The sequence below is a fragment of the Etheostoma cragini genome, chromosome 5, assembly GCF_013103735.1.
Source record: "Etheostoma cragini isolate CJK2018 chromosome 5, CSU_Ecrag_1.0, whole genome shotgun sequence".
In the NCBI taxonomy this organism is placed as follows: Eukaryota; Metazoa; Chordata; class Actinopteri; order Perciformes; family Percidae; genus Etheostoma; species Etheostoma cragini.
Genome location: NC_048411.1, coordinates 10,221,745 through 10,239,517, shown reverse-complemented (window position 1 = coordinate 10,239,517; position 17,773 = coordinate 10,221,745). Strand labels below are relative to the sequence as shown.

General features: G+C 39.6%; 2 protein-coding genes across 9 annotated transcripts in view; both read left to right on the top strand.

Annotated features, from left to right (window-relative positions):
* pggt1b (protein geranylgeranyltransferase type I, beta subunit) overlaps positions 1 to 2,277 on the top strand; it is a 15,330-nt gene extending 13,053 nt beyond the window's left edge. The window contains exon 9 of the mRNA XM_034872145.1: positions 681 to 2,277. Coding sequence (XP_034728036.1) covers positions 681 to 847 — 167 coding nt within the window. The 3' untranslated portion in view covers positions 848 to 2,277. The remainder of the gene's footprint in view (positions 1 to 680) is intronic.
* Positions 2,278 to 8,021: 5,744 nt separating this feature from the next.
* Positions 8,022 to 17,773, top strand: part of trim36 (tripartite motif containing 36) — a 34,107-nt gene continuing 24,355 nt past the window's right edge. The window contains exons 1-2 of one of the 8 annotated variants that reach the window (XM_034873113.1): positions 8,022 to 8,414; positions 13,867 to 14,101. In XM_034873113.1, coding sequence (XP_034729004.1) covers positions 8,352 to 8,414; positions 13,867 to 14,101 — 298 coding nt within the window. In that variant the 5' untranslated portion in view covers positions 8,022 to 8,351. Of the gene's footprint in view, positions 8,415 to 12,671; positions 12,891 to 13,866; positions 14,114 to 17,773 lie in introns of those variants that run through there. The other 7 variants (XM_034873112.1, XM_034873116.1, XM_034873115.1 and 4 more) reach the window with 7 other exon arrangements.

The window sequence follows — 17,773 nt, the reverse complement described above, 5'->3', positions numbered from 1 at the left end:
CACACACACACACACACACACACACACACACACACACACACACTCTGACATCTTTTCATTAGTGCATGTATAGGTTATGTACATGTGTGTAATTCAGGCCTGTTTGTAATGTGTATTCTAACAGAGTGAAAAACACTGTAATTTTCCCTGTAGGACTATTAAAGTATTTATTATTTATTTATTTATTTTCTTATTGTCCTTTACGACCTTAATTTAAGTCCACATGAATCCCGATTGATCCAGCTAATGGTGCTTTGATTGATTCTGATGTCTGTGTCCAATCATCTGTCATTTAATTATAATTCAATTAGTGGTCCATTTACTGGCCTGTGCTGCTTTTACTCTGGTCCCAGGGGAGGGAAAGGGCCGTGGAGCCGACCTACATGCATTATTTATGTCCTTTTAAAGGAGTAGTGCAACAAAAACCATGCTACTGCATAATGGTGGTTTTCATATTGGAAATAAGATTTTGTTGATTCAGTAATGGAGAGTGAGATGACAAACACTGTTGACTTCATAGCTCTGATCAAGTCTACGGACCTGTCACATGCAGGTGCTTCTGCTGCCAGACAAGTTACCATCACTGACTTACTTTCTCTCTTTTCTCTTCCTTTCTTTCACTCTTTCGCCCCTCACAATGGAACCCATTCCTTCACTCTCCCCCCTTTCTTTTCCACCAGACCCTCTCCATGCCTACTTAGGGCTGTGTGGTTTGTCTCTGATCGGAGAGCCCAGTCTGAGGAAGGTCCACCCAGCTCTTAACATCACCCAGAGAGCCTTTCAGCACGTCCAGCAGCTGCAGCAGACATGGAGGGACAGCACTGGCAGCTGCAGCAGACAGCATTGAAAGCAGGATGTACCACAGCTCTGTCTCTGAACAGGTTCAGTAATCCGGAATATCTAACAGTAGTCAGTCAAAGGCGACTGGAATTTTGCTCTGTGTCTTGAAGACGTTTGGCCACTCATGTGAGAGGCATCCTCATTTCAGAAATCAGGAAGGTATTGAAGAGCCCCGTTACATGTTCGTAACATTGGGGAGCCTATTTGAAGTCCATCAAGAGTGACTTTTCTGTTAAGCGAAATACACCACACTTCTTTTTTTTTTTTCTGCCTTTTGATTATTAGACCGTTGTAAATAACAATGTGCGTTGTAGTTTGTGGAGAAAGTGATGTGCCAGAAAGTCAAAATTTGGGTCACTGGAGACTCGAAGAAATTCCAGATGCCTCGATTTTGCTAACTTTTTCATGATGCAGTTTTGGAAGCTTCTTGCTCCTCGTCATAGTCAACAACACAATATGCTGTAAACCTTCCTAGCCAAGGGTGAACTGCCTGACTTCACATGGACATAAGAAACATCCTCAAAGTTAATTGTATTCACTGAGACCCTGTGGAGGGCATGGGGAACATCTAACGTGTGTCTTCAAATGGTTATGGAGTAGCGGGTGGCTTCAGCAGCTGACAGTTATTAGTGGGCTGAATAAAGTCCTGGTATAAGAGGGAAATATAGCAAATAAGTTCCTAATTTATGTTCACAAACCAGTATAATAACCAGTGGTACTTGTAGGGGTGAAATATGAAGATTGTAAAGACAAAATTGGATGTTTCGTTTAGACAGTATTTTTTTGCCTCTCTGCCCCTCAGACATCTCCGTCCTCACGTTGCTTTTGAAGCTCATCAACGCTTCAAGCTCTCCAGTCCCAAAGGTGATAGCGTCCTTGCGGGTAAACTCTCCCTTGTTTCTCCCATCAGGTTCAACGTACAGGCTTTTTTTCAGTGTTCAAGAGATTTTAACAATAATAGAACTAGGGGGGTGAAATTCATGGAAAAGGCAGCATAGAGCCAGCAACCACCCCAAGGACCAGCTTTGTGACTGGAGGGAACAATCAAAAACTGGTTGAAACAATATTAAATAAATAATAGTTTTGCTACAGGCCTTATGATTTCTGCTCACCGAAAACATAATTTAGTGTTCACATCTTTCCCGAGGCTAAAAGAAAAATAGATTGGTCCTCTTAAGGGAATTTGCTTTAAAAAAACAAGACAAGGTAGTAGCTGTTAATTTTAGCAGCAGATCCCATCCCGACATCCCCTGACTTCTAACCCTGGACTGATCTGAGCTACCCTTCTTCACCAGCTCCCATACTCCCTGAAGGCACTGGCCAGGCGGAAATCAATGGGAGAAAGACGAGACCGTGGCCTCAAACCTGGGGAAATGAATTCTTTTGAGCAGCACTGGGAATTGACATGTTATTTTCAGAACAGAAAGGACGCAGGGCTAAAAACAAATAATGCACATGAGCAGAATGGGCCACAGAGAGTCAAGTTGCAGAAACAACAGCCAACACATCACGTCTCTTTGAGCCACTTGCAGCTCACACAAGCGACCTTCCAGCCTTCATGCTCCTGAGCTGAGCTAAAATTAGGCCATAAAATTCAGAATTGAGCTCAACCTGTTCCTTTTGCCTTCCCACCACACCTTTTCATTGTAAAACCGCTGTTACAGCACGTGCCCAGCTCTGTGAAAGTAGGCGAGTGAGGAGACGCCAGGGTCGCAGTAGGTCCGAATTACAGTGGCCTGTCTGATATGTTTTGCGGGCGTCTACGTTGCGTAGAACCATTTTTGATTTCCACCATCTGTCTCAAATGAGGCTGTACTTAGCTTTGTCTCCGTTCCCGCCAAGTTGCCCTCTTTTTCAGACTTAGAAATAGAGCAGGCAGTCAGAAGAAAGGAGATAGGAAGAGAGGTGAATAAATAAATAATTTGACCCATCTATTATTAAAAGTGAACTGTCAGAGGCTGAAATCACCTCTCTGAACCCCGACCAACCCCCCAGTGTTATTTAGCCTTATTTTGGTGCAAAATCAATTTCTTTAAAGGTTTTGTTACTGTTTTGCCTAAGACAATAGGCTTTGCTATGGTTACACTTGGCGATTTATGCCCTGTCATCTTTACTTTAAATTTTTTTAAACACACTTTTGTTATTTACCATAAAATATTTGGTAAGCTATGTCTTTGATTGTCACTGCTGAATTAAGCCTCAGATACAAATACTGTTATAATACAAGCTCAATAAAATTAGCTTTTACATTTTTCATTATTAAATATATTCTGGTATCAATCTTTTTTTAAACTTTGTTTAGTCCTGAATCAAAAATACACAGAACAATCATGTCTACCATGCATCTTCTTAAGTGACTTTGACTAATTTACCCTTCTTAGGCTAGGTTCTGTCCTTGTGTACATAGGCCAAGTCACATGGAAAAACCACACTCTCATACTCTGAAATGTGCCTCACGTAGCATTGTTCCGGGTCACCGCTCTCTGAATACTCCCTTCCTTTTTCTGACGTTGCTATACAGTATGTACAGCATGCTTAAATTGGGCTTAGCTTGGCTGTTATTATCTAGAACGGTAGTGAATATACTAGTGTTCTCTAGAGGGGGTGCAGGGAAGGTGTATCCTAAATCCTACTAAACATTCAGGAATTGGAACACCTACTCTGTAAAAAATGATTCCTCCTCCCATTTTGTTAAGTCCATCTATCTAATCAGACATCAGCTGACTACTAGAAATTGCTTTACGAGAATCTGAGTTTTTCCCTTCACCTCTGATCAATAATGTATTTCTAGAAGGAGGGGAGAATTCATTGAGACAGAACCCATAAATGCTAACTCGACTTTTAAAAAGGATGAAAGATTGGATGGATGGATGGATTTGCCACTTAGTGCATCTCAGCAGTTGTTATATTATGTGTCCTTTTTTTGCTGAATCATGCTGCAGTCGATTCTCTCAGTCCCACAGCATGTAAAGAGGGGGCCGAGGCTATGCGCTTTTAAGATGGCTGCAGCGATTGGCTCATTGTGAGATGTGGAAAGATTGTGAAAGTCTTTTGAGACGCAGCCAAAATGCCACACATGGTCAACCATGAACCCTTGCTTTATCATCAACTAATATACATACTGTAATAATAAATAACAAGAAATGGAATATGGAATTTATTTTTTCTATGCTTTGTAGACATTGAGTGTAGATAAATCTGTAAATGTCTTAAAATATGTGACTTTTATTGTGCAGTTGCTCAAGATGAAAAAAAAATGTTTACAGCTACATCCGTGAGACAGAGGAATTGGATATGCAAATGTTGATGTGTGATGTATCAGCTTTGAATTTAAAGACGGTAATGTTGATTCTAGCTTGGCGGTGCATACTGTATTTATGTTGAATAAAAACATGTACTAACTTTTACAGCTGGTTTCAGTGTGAGATCTCAGGATTGCTTTTGGAAAAAAAGTCAAAGTCAAAGGAGTTTTATTCCCCCTGGAGCATAACGTGGTCCGGAAATGTCATGTCAGTTTGTCACAATTAGTTTGTGATGTGTTGTGCAAAGTTGATATTTTTTCTTGAAAGGGGTGCTAAGAGACACTTTATCAAGTAGTCAGTTGGTCCAAAGAAAACTATTAGTGTTTTGATAAATCAAAATATCTTATCAGAAATGGAAAATGTGTCCTGATGGTGGCTCTAGGAGGAAACTTCATTGAGTCAGCAAAAAAACATGATTTATCAGCTAGGGCCAATGGGAATTCACAGAAATGTTATTAGGAACCTCACCATTAGGTTTTGTGATGCCTCGTCATGTACCAAAGTGATGATGAAGGAGTAATAGTGGCCTGATCGGGTCACCAAAATTATTAAAGAACCCTCACAATCAAAACCAAATCTCAATCCAGATCTACGTTACGGCATCTTGGTTTGCTATCAAAGTTTGCATCTTGCATCCCACTGGCATAATGAAAAATAAGACATTTAAAATATCACTATTACTCAGTTGACCAACAAGATCTAGATCAATGTTTGACCCAATACTGTTTTTTTAAGAATAACTGTTTTCGATCCCTGTAGTTGTTCAGTAGTCTGGAGTTATAACTATTCAGAGCGAGAGGTTTTACATTCTGATGAAAGGTAGACTAAAATGAGATATTACATCCATTCCACTCATTATGCCTGTCCCGGGTCAAACAGCATTTCTTTTGTGCAGCTTAATGGGGTTTCCCGTGCCCATTTAGGAAGTAAGTAGACTAAGTAGTAGTAGTTTGTCTTTCCTTAAAGAGAAAAGAAAAGATGGGTGTTGTATGATTCCCTATAACAGCTGAGTTTAAAAGACCAAGTTCTTATTTCCTTTCCCGGTAGACTGGTTGGGTGACTCACAACTGCTCTATTTTTAACTTCAAAGACAACAACTGGGGCTCAGTTGCCTTATATTTTGCATCCGATTGCAAAAAGGATTTTTTTCTGTTCTTTGCTAGGTCAGTGACTAAGACATACTTAAAAACGTTGGGGGAAGGGGAATCACACTGGATACAGAACACGCATGCAAACATATAGAGTCCCACTTGGGAGCTGCATAACTCAGTCCCAGACCTCATTGTTGGCACTGCTGAAGTCATCTGATCCAGACAAATGTGGCCGAGTGGCACTTAGATATCCAATCTGAGTGTAGAGGTTGTTACAAATCAAAACGGCACTTGATCACACATTTTATCACGGGTTTTAGAAAGCAACTTTAAAAAATAACAAAAGGTTTGAAACGTATTATCTTCCACTGAATACAGCCCAACCCAGATGACTGATTGGAGATGCTCCCCTGACAGCCAGTTGCAGCTGGAGTTTGGGTGGGGTTGTATCGTCCCCTGTTCAACAGACATCTTATACCTTTGTGGCCCCAGACTTCCCTATGAGACTTGTAACCTTAGTTACCATCAAGTAGGGGAGGCTGAGTGGAAGCAAGCTTAAGTTAAAATCTGGTTCGGTAAACGGTCATCCATTGCAGAGAAAACTGACACCAACATTGTCACAGATGATTTATTTGTGGAGCAAAAACCAAGGGGACTTGATGTTTCCATACTCTATTGTTTTTTGTTTCTTAAATGGAGCTGTTGCTACCACACACAAGTACACAATGTATGTATCGCTTTGCATCATGAAATTTGAATGACTCATTTTTAATCTACCACAAGCCCTTGGGTGGTTGTGTATGTGCTTATAAAACCGCTTGCTTTCTCTAATTATTTAACTTAAATCAATTCTTAGAAAAACAAAAATCGATACGTTTGATTGATTATTTTGTCATGTGGAGGGCACTGAGAGATATCACATATCACTCAGTGATATGGCTTTTCATGGGGCAGTAAAGTAAGCGTCATCCCCACACATATTACTCAATAGCCCTGCACTCATATTTGCCCCATGAGTCTATTGAAATGAACATAAAAGATATGGATATAGCCACAGATGCTGCACTTAACCAGCGAGCCATATGGTATAACTTTATGATGAGGCACCTTTTATACTGTGATTATTAGTTGCAAGCCTTTATAAATGGATAACCGTTCATTTATGAATGCTTATAGATCAGTCATAAGACGATGACAAGGAAAAGCGTGAAAATGAAATGTGGTCCAGACATTCATGGTCTTCAGAGACGACTCCTAACATTGCGTATGTGAACAACAACATTTGGTTTTTGGAGTGACTATTGGATGTATTTCAATGAAATTTGGTGCAGACATTCATGTTCCTCTCAGGCTGAATTGTAACTTTGATAATCCCTTAATTTTTATCTAGCGCCATCATCAGGTCAAACCTTTGATTTGTTCGATATTCTGGTTATGAGCAATTGCCTGCATTCCCTGTGGCCTCAGCTGCGTGTAAGGTAAGATTAGTAAATGTTAACTTGCAACATGCTAAATGAAGATGGCCAACATTGTAAACATTAGCATAGTAGCATTGTCATTTTGAGCACACCCTAACCTACAACTAAAATAGCATAAAGAGAGTATGCAAGAATTGGGTTTAGCTTTTAGCTCAAAGCACCTCATAAGTAGAGCCTCACAGAGCTGCCAGGATGTAGACACAACCTGGCAACCCCAAAAGTTGTTCTAAATGACTGATCTATGAAGCATAAGTAAAATCATTCAAAGCCATTAGTTACAATTTATAACACTTTTTTTAAGTGATGCCTGAAGGTAATAATGTTCATTCCAGGGATGTCTATCTCACGTACAGAAGAGGATTAGGGACACTGGTGAAAAATGTATGTGAGTTCTGACTTTATTCTGAGATTAAAGTCAGAATTCTGACTTTAATCTCAGATATTTTTCTCAGAATTCTGAGATTAAAGTCGGAGAAAAAAGTCAGAATTCTGAGAATAAAGTCAGAATTCTGACTTTAATCTCAGAAGTAAAAAAAGTCAGAATTCTAAAAATAATTGTCAGAATTCTCAGAATAAAGTCAGAATTCTGAGAAAAAAAGTCAGAACTCACATACATTTTCACCAGTGGCCCTAATCCTCTTCCGTACTCACCATAGTGATGACAGCGTTTCCAAAAAAAAACTGTTTGTTGCTCCACTGCAGTCAACAATGGTTTTCTCAGTGATTTGGGAAACAGTAGCCCGTTAGGAGATTATATTTATTAATTTGGTCATGCCCCGTTTGTTCCGTCATGGCAATCTGCCCGTTTGTCCTCATCCACATGCTCGATGGGGTAGAACATGTCTGCATGAAGCCATGAGGCCATCTGGTGACGCGGAACAAGTGGCATTGCCAGAAAAAATTAAAAACATCTACTTAATCTGGCCTCAAACTGTCCATGCATGAAAAAAATTCTCTACGGGGGTCTGTCATGACAGAATCAATCCTCCCAACGACATAAAACACACGAGACCAAAAAGCTGCAGCCACATCAGGCTATTTGTGTCACAATGAGCAGAAATCAGCCCGTGGAAGGCAACATGTGTAGGTACAGAAAGCAGCCATGCGCAATGCCCAACTTGACTGAATGCAGCACTAACAGATTTAAGACCACCCTACCCCGCCCCTTTAATCTTCGAGAGATTAATATGATTCTTTAGTGATTGATGGATAAAACGGGCTGACACATAACAGAGCATGGGCATACAAAGAGCTCTGTGAGTGGAGACATCGCCGCTGAGGATGATGCAGAGAAAGAAGGAGGGAGATGGTACAGTAGAAGGAGACGAGGGCGGGGTTTCCCTCCAAGATGAGGCCAACTAAAATAAAAATTGGCTTCTTTCAGCTGGCGTATGTGCCGTAAACTCTACGGACAAACACACAAGCCTGAACAGACAGGGAGGGGGATGAGGAGGTGGTCTGAGGAGCGGATCTTCTCTCTTCAGTGTCGGCTTACCTCCCCTGTGAAGCTGGGACGCTTTTGATCCCGTTTGTTTAAGCCGTAGCTGCTGGGTGTCAGTTTGTGTTTTCTCTCTGCGCTTTTGAATATTTCTGTTTGCTGACCGGTCTGTGTGCTGTAACATCCACCATCCTCTGCAGCCATGTCGGACTCCGAGGACATGACGGAGTTCGCCAGCATCGTGGAGCGGATCGAGCGGGGCGAGGTGAGTCGTCTCGGATGATTTATGGTCCTGACAGCCGCGGCTGTCTGGCATCATGCTCCCTACAGCTGGAGAGCTGTCAGTGGATGAATGGGGATGCTGACCAACCCAGACCACCGCGTATTCTATTTCGAACACTTTCTCGATGTCACATTATACTGTATTCTATTATTCTAGCATATAGGCTACACTATTCTTATGGTGTAACATGATCAGAGTCGAGGTATGAAAAGGTTCTCTCAGATTGATTGAACAGCCCACATAGACTCCTATTCCATTTCTGTAACACGATTTCAGGTGTGAGTCTTTGTTGATCTAATCATATTAATAGTCTACATATTCAGTTCAATTGAATTCTATTAACCATGTATATGTTCACCTCTTCAACCCTAACCCCTACTAATCTACATTCTATTCTAACATTGTAATAAGTACCAATGGACCCACATCTGATTTATTGATTGCAAAGTCTATTAATTAGTCTTATCAAATTAAATCTAAATATTGACTATTCTCTAACAATACCTCTATACTTTAATTCAATTTTATTAACAATTGATATAATATTATTGAATATTATTGTACACTTACATAATTCTATTCTACACTCTAACATTATAATGAGTAGTAAAAGAGCCTCTTCTGTTCTGTTCTAATGTAGTCCTGTTAAATATGTCAGCTATGTGTAGTCACATTTAATGCCAACACTATGCAATTGAAAAGACTTATATTATATTTTAGCCTGCCCTGGTATATCACTTTGTATTGTATTATTAAATAGTGATATGCCTCATAACTCTGTTTTCCCTATTGTAAGAAAATCTGACCCTTTTCTGTTAACAAAGAATTTACTAACCTATAAATAGACTTGCAGTTTCGATATTCAGTTCTATTCTATCTCAAGGCGTTTTCTATTCTTAGAGGGGAAAAAAGCGTGAACATAAAGAGTTTAATTGGAGGCCGTAGTCAGTGAGTGTGTTGGTTAGTGCTGCAGGCAGATCACACACTCCTGTCACTATGTGGGACACTTGGCAGCAGCTGAGTGGTGAGACGGGGCACTGGATTACTGAGGTGTGTATGAGCACAGGGAGGGGGTCTTTACCCATTCAGACTGACAGAATGTGTTGAAATGCATCCTCTCCTGCTCACACAATCTGACATTCATCCATGCATGCGTGAGCTGTGTGTTTGTGTGTGTTTCATGTCGGATGAAAGAAGGGGCAGACTGTACACACCATTGACTCACTGGCTAGCCAGAGTTGCTGAATTCAGTGGTATTGTAATATTGAATCTGGCCTGTCTTGCACAATGCTCTTATCTCTGTGGTGTCAGAATAATCAGAGCAAAAAATTAAGATTCCAGCAAATATAAACACATAACTGTGGCTCTATTGTGAGAGATTATTGTTTCTTTGAGTCTTTCAGGCTACAGTATCATAAGATATAACATCACAACAAGAGACTGTACAGACATTATGTTCCTAAAGTATCCTTTGGATTTGACCTTTTTGCTGACAATGTGGGTTACATAGTCTCTGGCAGGGCTGTATTCAAGACCACGTTTGTTGAGTTCAAGACAAGTCCCAGACCAGGACTATTCAAGACGGAGTCCAAGGAGCTTTGAGTCCAAGACAAGACTGAGTCCAAAAAGGTTTGCGTCTGAGCAAAGATCGAGTCCAGGACAGAAAAAAACGTTCAATTCAATTCAATTCAATTTTATTTATATAGCGCCAAATATCACCAACAGTTATCTCAAAGCATAAAAGAACAGGTCTAGAACGTCCTCTGTGATGTTATTTACAGAAACCCAACAAATAATGTTGTAGCAGAAAGAAGATGCTAGAAATCAGATATGTATGGAACCTCTGTTACCTCCAGTGAGAGTATGACTGTGGAGCTCCTGTCTCTGTGTTTGCTGCCAACGAAGGCTGTTGGAAAAGTGAATGACAACAACAGAGTCCTAAAGATGGCAGGGTCTTCAGTGACACTGAAGTGTGTGTACATTCTGGCCCTAGATTCATTTAAACATTTCATTCACTTTATTCTTTGCTACACTTTACTTCCCAAAGACATTCACTCCCAAAAAGCTGTCACATGGTCCATTTTGTTTAACCAAAACACTGTTGAGTTGACCTGCTAGGAGGCCCTTATGCACAATAAAGTATACTCCAGACCTTTCCAATGAATCATCATAAATCCCCTGAAACAATGAAAGGGACCATGAGATTAGTAGAGACTGTAAAGTTAGAGCTTAAATGGGCCCCCATTTGTTTTTTATTATAAAGTTAGACACCTTATACAAGAAGAGTATGATCAGACCAGAGTCTATGCAAACCTAGCAAGCCTATTTTATTTACATGCTAAACAAGATGGTGTGTGCAATTTGAGATTTTGTTTAAACTTTAGATTTTAAGTTCTTATACATAAAAACTCTTTGATGCTTCAATCACCTGTTCTCAGAAGACCAATTGACTATAAATCAATCAACGAGCGCCCAATTCCATCCCCTGAAGTACAATTTTAGTATGTCATTTTATGTAGCAACTTTTTTGTCACTTCACATTTATGAATATTTTTGTTTTTTTACAGACATGCTTGGTGCGTATGATCTATTGTTCAAATTCTTAGCTATGCTAGCAGCATGGCACAATGGGTAGCAATATCGGTTAGCCAATCACTTTGGTCCAGAATGAAATATACTAACAAATGTTAAATGGTTTGCCGAGAAATTTGCAACAGATACTCATTGTCCCTAGAGGATGCATTCTAGTGACTGATGATTCCATGACTTCTTCTCTAGTATCACAACCAGGTCAAAGTTTCCATTTATTCAGTGAAATATCTTGCCATTTTACTAGTTGGATTTGCCAAAAAACTGTACACACATTCATGCTTTCCTCTGTATATATGGCAATCATTTTAGTGTTCCTCGGACTATTAGAAGGTACCAGTAGGTTGACATTTTTGGTTCTTTGTTTGACATTTAGTCGACATTCATGTTCCTAAGAAGATGAAGCTTGCTGACCTTGGTGATCCCCTGACTTTTTATCTTGTGCACCAGCTGGTCAAGGTTTTCACTTATCCAGTAACACATCCAAACATCTACTAGATGGGCTGGCATTCAATTTAGTACAGATGGAATATATATATTTATTTTGCCCTCAGAATGAAATGTAACAACTTGTTGATCGCTTAATATTTTCTCTAGCGCCACAAGCGCCAAAGTATTCAACAATTATAAATTTGACCTTATGTCAAATTTATAATTGTTGAATACTTTGGTTTCTGCCAAAGCGTTTAACCTACCTACAAAACCAAAGACATTCCCACAAACCTCTAAAAAGTTATAATCAAGAAATATTAGCATAGTAACACACTAAACTCAGTGTGGATATGGTTAACCCTTGTGTTGTCTTCCCGTCAAAATTGAAAATCAACACTTTTGATGATGCTTTTTAATCAATGTTTTTAACTTTTTGTTATGTTTTTGTCCCTTTTTTCAACACGTTTGACGCTTTTTTCAATGTTTGTCACTTTATTTGATATTTTCAACACTACGTAACACTAACTTATTAACTTTAGTTTTACAGTTATTTTTTAAACTTATGGTCAATAAACCTCATTTATAGGAAATTATACCTAATGTTTGAGTTATATAAAGCAGAAATGAGGAATTATTTAGACTAAAATTTAAGTAATGTTTGTTGATGGATTATCACACACTGAAATGTCAACTTTCACTCAATACTATTTCAAAACCGCTTAAATTATTTTTCAAATAAATATAAATTAATAAGACACCCCACAATTAATGAAAGTAGAGATTTGTACTTGCCAAAGAGCGTTGTGTGGAATCACTTCAGTTATTTGGGGTAATTAAAAAGAACATTGAAATAGGAAAACAGGTCAATTTGACCAGAGGACAACATAAAGGTTAAGATTAATCATTGCATAGCATTGTCATTATGAGCACACCGTATGAGCATATTAGCATATAGCGCAAATCACACTGTAGGCTACCTATTTTATTTTAATTAATTCCCCACATTGAAAAAAGGGAGATTATGCAAAGCTCTCACCTACCAATGCTCTAAAAAAACACGCGAATGGGCCGTTACTATTTTACATCCATGGGATGGACAAGACAAGTAGGATTGATGAGTTCAATAAAGCGTACGAGCAGCACATGAAGGCAACATTAGTTTTCAGCCCCCTCCTCTCCCTCCCCCCGCCTGTGTGGGCCCGCCTGCGTGCACTGCAGCAGTGAATTGGCTGCTGCTGATTCACTATTCGCTGCCTCTCTCTGCAGCGTCACTCTACTTAAATGTACTCAGCCGTCGCTGTCGGCATCGTCTCGTCCCGTGCGAGAAGTTGGTTTTTAGCTAAAACGCCGGACAAGGTGTAGTTTTTTTACCCTCACGTGCAGGCTTATACTCTCTCCCTCACCATGTCAGAGATGCGGCGTAGCAGCACACTCGCGGTAAGTGGGAGAAGATAAAACGATAATTTTAATGTTTTTTTGTCTCGTCATTGTTTAACCAATATATTCACTGCTGTGCCTTAAACGAGACCGGGGAAAGTAGAAAGTTAACTAGCGTTAGAGCTGTTAACTGTCCCATAAAGCAGAGCTGTGAACTGCCGCCGGTGTGTGTTCATTCATTACTCATTCGAGCCATTGTTTAATTTGGTAAATGAAACAATTCGCCGGGGACAGCCACTGTCTTTTCTCACGTCTTTTCTTCTCTTTAAACTTCCTCCATACTTTTGGGCATTGTCTTTTAACACGTGTGGTGGCGGTTTTCCCCCTGAATTGTTTGTTCAAAGCAGGCAGATGATAGTTTATTGGGATGTTTTTATCAAAACACCATAAATTAACTAACTATACGTTATAACGCGCGAGGACAGTCTTCACTCTGAAGCTCGTTGAAACGTTTTCTAAACGTCTTTTTAAAACGTGAGCTGCTGGAATCGTGTATTTTACAGTTTGTCTATATTTAGCTAGTTGGGCTTAATCCTGTCTTATGTAATGTATCATGAACATGGTAAAGACACCGTGCCTGGCTGTTATTGTGACTTTATGTTTCAAAGTAAAATAAACGCTTTGCCCTTCATACTTCTCTAAATCTATCTACCCACCTAAAGGCCAGTTGGACCACCTCACTGATGCAGAAAAACGTTGTTTTCACTGTTTAAAAGTGCAGTCAATAGGCCTATATTGGCTGCATCTGAAATGTCACAATAGGTTATTGTTCCCAGAATCAAAGACAGCTGTATCCTTGCCTTCAAGTATAATGTTGCGAGCTATTTTCAAACTGATAGGTAATGTCTTTTGTTTCTTTTTTGTTGCTGACGAATGGCAGCAGCTGTTATGGTGTCTCATGCAAAACTCCTAAATATAAAAGCACAACTCAAAGTGGCTAAATGGCAGTTTTCAGTGATCATATCTCCATTACTAGGTTCCAATCAAGAACATCGAGAGGGAGCTGATCTGCCCGATCTGTAAGGAGCTCTTCACCCATCCGTTGATCCTGCCCTGCCAGCACAGCGTCTGCCACAAGTGTGTCAGAGAGCTGCTGATGCTGAACCATGAGGACTCTTTTGATGCTAGCTCCGAGTGCTCCCTGCCGGGCAGCCCCAGGTCCAGGGTGCCTTCCCCTTCCATGGAGAGGCTAGACAGGCTTGTGAGATCAGGTGGGTCTCGGGGTAAGGAGGCAAAATTATTTGTTTTTTTTTCTTTGCAGATTGAATAAACGTGTTCTTTACAGGATGGATTTATTATGTACAGATTAGTGCAGGGAAGTGGATCTTGCATTTATCCAAGGTTAAAACCATGTTGAGGCATTAAGAGGAACAGTGTTTGTGCTTTATTGTTGGGCAGCCTGATTATGTGAGCTGATGGAAGCTAGTAATCCAGCGGTCATTGCAAAGAAAGCGCAAGTATTTATGCATATTCAACCATTTTGTGAAAGCTTCCAAGGAAGGCCAAATGAGTTTTGTGTAAGTTATGCCAACTTCCTACATTGTCTTACTCCCAAGTGCTACTGTCATCTCAGTGGCTGCATTGAACAGCTTTAGTTGACGGAGGCTGGAATTTACCTCCCATAGAAAAGGACAAAAGGCTTAAAACCATTTGTCAAATGAAGATATAGAATATGGTTACTGAAGGCCATGTGTCATTACCTAACAAAAATGGTAGTTTCAGTGTGAAGCTCATGTTTTTATTTTTTATTTTAGCCAATGCAAATTAAATATTGAGAGCAAATATTATGGAAACTCTGTGTAAGACAAAATGGGCCACATTATTGAAAGATATCTGGGTTTCAGTGTGGCACAGACACTACCCCTCCTTTCCTCTCTTGTCCTAGATAAACAAGAACAAACTCAAATGATTTTTATAATGTTACTGCTCAGCCATACCATTGTCAGTCATCACTTCTTCCTCTAATCCTACCTGCTTTTACATGCTTCAATAAATAGACAGCAGGGGAACTTGACAAGCTTCAGTTTTGTCTGCCAAGACCAAATAAATGTTGACAAGCTCTCTCAAGCCCTAATTGTCTTCACTGTCTGCCTCTAATGGCTCAGGGGCATCAAACATCCCCTTCAATCTGTTTTTTGGAAAATAGAGCGGAGTAGCTATTGGTTTCACTGAACCTTTGATCAAATATACAGGCATATGTGTGTCTAGTTTACATATACAAAGCACATCTGTATGCTCCTTTAGGGTATTTAAAATCTTAAAACCAAGCTGAGCTGGAGGGAGGGAAAACTGTAAGGGGGTGCAGGTATCTGAATTAACTTGTCACATTTCTTTTTTTAAGTTCTCTGCTGAACATTTGGCACTGATGCAGCCAAACTCGAGCAGGTCAATGTCTAAGCTGGGAAACCGTATGATGGGCCACAAGGCTGCCTTTTTGCCTTCTGAGAGCTCTGGGCTATGCGCCATTACCGTAAAGATGTCTCATTGTACTCTAGTCCATAAAACCAGAGTTGTGTCTGACTTACATACTCTATACTAATTCCAAGCAGGTTTTTGAATGTGTGTTGTGTTCATACTGGAAAAGAGACAAAATACTTTACTTTAGACAAGTTTATACTATCTGCAAAAGCTGTATGACAACTGGTCATGCTGTATATGATCGGTATGGAATTGGGACAAAACTGTGGATATAAATGGCCACTATATTAATGCCATTAAACAATTTACTTGTGCTTTTTAAATCTTTTTAAACTATTTAAGTTTGATGTTATTAAACACTCATGCAAATTCAGTAACAAAGTCTAAGCAGGTTTTGAAGCAAAGACAAAAGTACTCAAAGCAGTCCGTATGCATACTAAAAGTGTTTGTGTTAATGTAGGAATAAAATGAAGCAGCTACCTAAAGCTGGACAAAAAATCAACTTATTGTTGATGGTGGTCAAACAGCTCTGGGAACACCAACGTAAAACAAGGCTTTGGGTAGTTAATTAGACAGTAGTTTTCAAGCTGCAGTTTGACATCTGGTGGATTTTATAACTTTATACGTATGGGTTTTGGACATAATTATGATTTTCTTGAATCAAAATGGTTGACATCAAATGTGTCTAAACAATAGCCCCAACTGAATGAAACTGTGTGACCTGTGGTGTAACCTGGTATCCATTTTAAAATGTTAAGTATCCTCAGAGCAACACTAGGGACCAGAGCTGAAGGGATCCCCAGAGTACAGTGAGGGGAACTAGTTTTTGGGAGCTATTCAGCCATTCATGGTTCAACCCCAGTAAGACCGGGCGCTCGAACACAGCCTCCTTCATTCAGACTCCCCCCTTCAATCTGAATGAGTTCATTCTTCACTGGCAGGACTGCATCTGTTTACACAGGAAATATTCAGATCCTGCTTTTTGAGTAAACAAATCTATCATCTTGCTGAAAGCCAGTTTGTGCACGAGGACAGCTGTCATTTCTCTACTCTAATTCAGAGTTATTGTGAATTACTGCATTTAGCAGAATCAGCAACTATTTAAAAAGGTTGTTCCTGTGTTAAGTGCATTTAATCAGACTCTCTTGTGTGTTAAGTATTATGAGCACATACACTCCCAAAATGGAACAACCAAGTAATTCTGCCAACCACCACCAACACTGGGAGATCAGATCATTGGTAGCCATGGTGATGTAACCTGCCTGTACGGAATGAATGAGGGATTAGGTGAAAGGGAGAGAAAGCAAAGACTTGAGGCTATATTTATCAGTGTTCAGCTAGGACGAGCCTTGCTGAAAGAAGGAAAGGTGTTTTTAAATCTTCATCATCATTGTTTCTCAACTTCATCTAATTTGATGTTGCTGGAGCTCAAATCCATGATGAGCATGATGCAATATGTTCAACAGCTAACTCTTGACAAGTGCACTGTAAAGTTGGTGTTGTTGCTCTTAAAGGAATAGTTTGACATGTTGGAAAATATGCTTATTTAAAAAAAAAAACGTTTGAGAAGATGATTAAACTCTTGTACATACGTGAATTATGAAGCCACAGCCAGGAGACACTTAGCTTAGCATAAAGACTGCACTTCTCAACCCCTTAGTTACTGTTGCTATGTCTGTCAAGCTTTCCGTTCTTATTCATGTGCCTGATATCTGTAATTGTTGAAGCAAGGGGTTCTTCGCTTTAGATCAAAGAAAGCTCCTCATTGCTAACTGCTGAACATTAATTTTTGCCTGTTGAAATGACAATTATGGCTGGAAGATTTTTGAGCTAAAGTAAATAAGCAGGTAGTTAAGTAAACACTGTTTTCAGATGACTTCTTTTAAAACATTAACACTGTAAGAGGACCTTAAATATTGGGGATATCATGATATTAAAAAGTGAGGATAAGGCTGCATGTCCAATGGGAGGGGTTTAGTAAACAGTCCACTAACAGGTTCTATCTGGTTTTGTTTAATCGCTACAGTGTATGTACATCTGTTTAGTTGTCGTGCTGGAGAGACACAAGCTGTCAGTTTCCGTGTTTCCAATCTTAATGCTAATTGAGCTAAGCTAACCGTCTCTGGGGTCTAGCTTTATATTTAGCAAGAAAGAAAATTACTCCTTTTACAGTCTATGAAAAAAGGGAATAAGCAAATTTCCCCAAGTGCCAAACTATTCCTTTTTAATGCAAAAAAAAGTCTGACGAGTAAACTTATATAGCGTAATGTTTTCTTTTTGTCCAATCATGAAACGTTGTTAAATTCTGTGCATGAATTTGTGCTTAAATCTAGGCTGTTGATTCGTGCACAAATCGAGAGTTAATTGTACTTTAACAACTGTTCACACCCATATACACTCACCGGCCACTTTATTAGGTACCCCATGCTAGTAACGGGTTGGACCCCCTTTTGCCTTCAGAACTG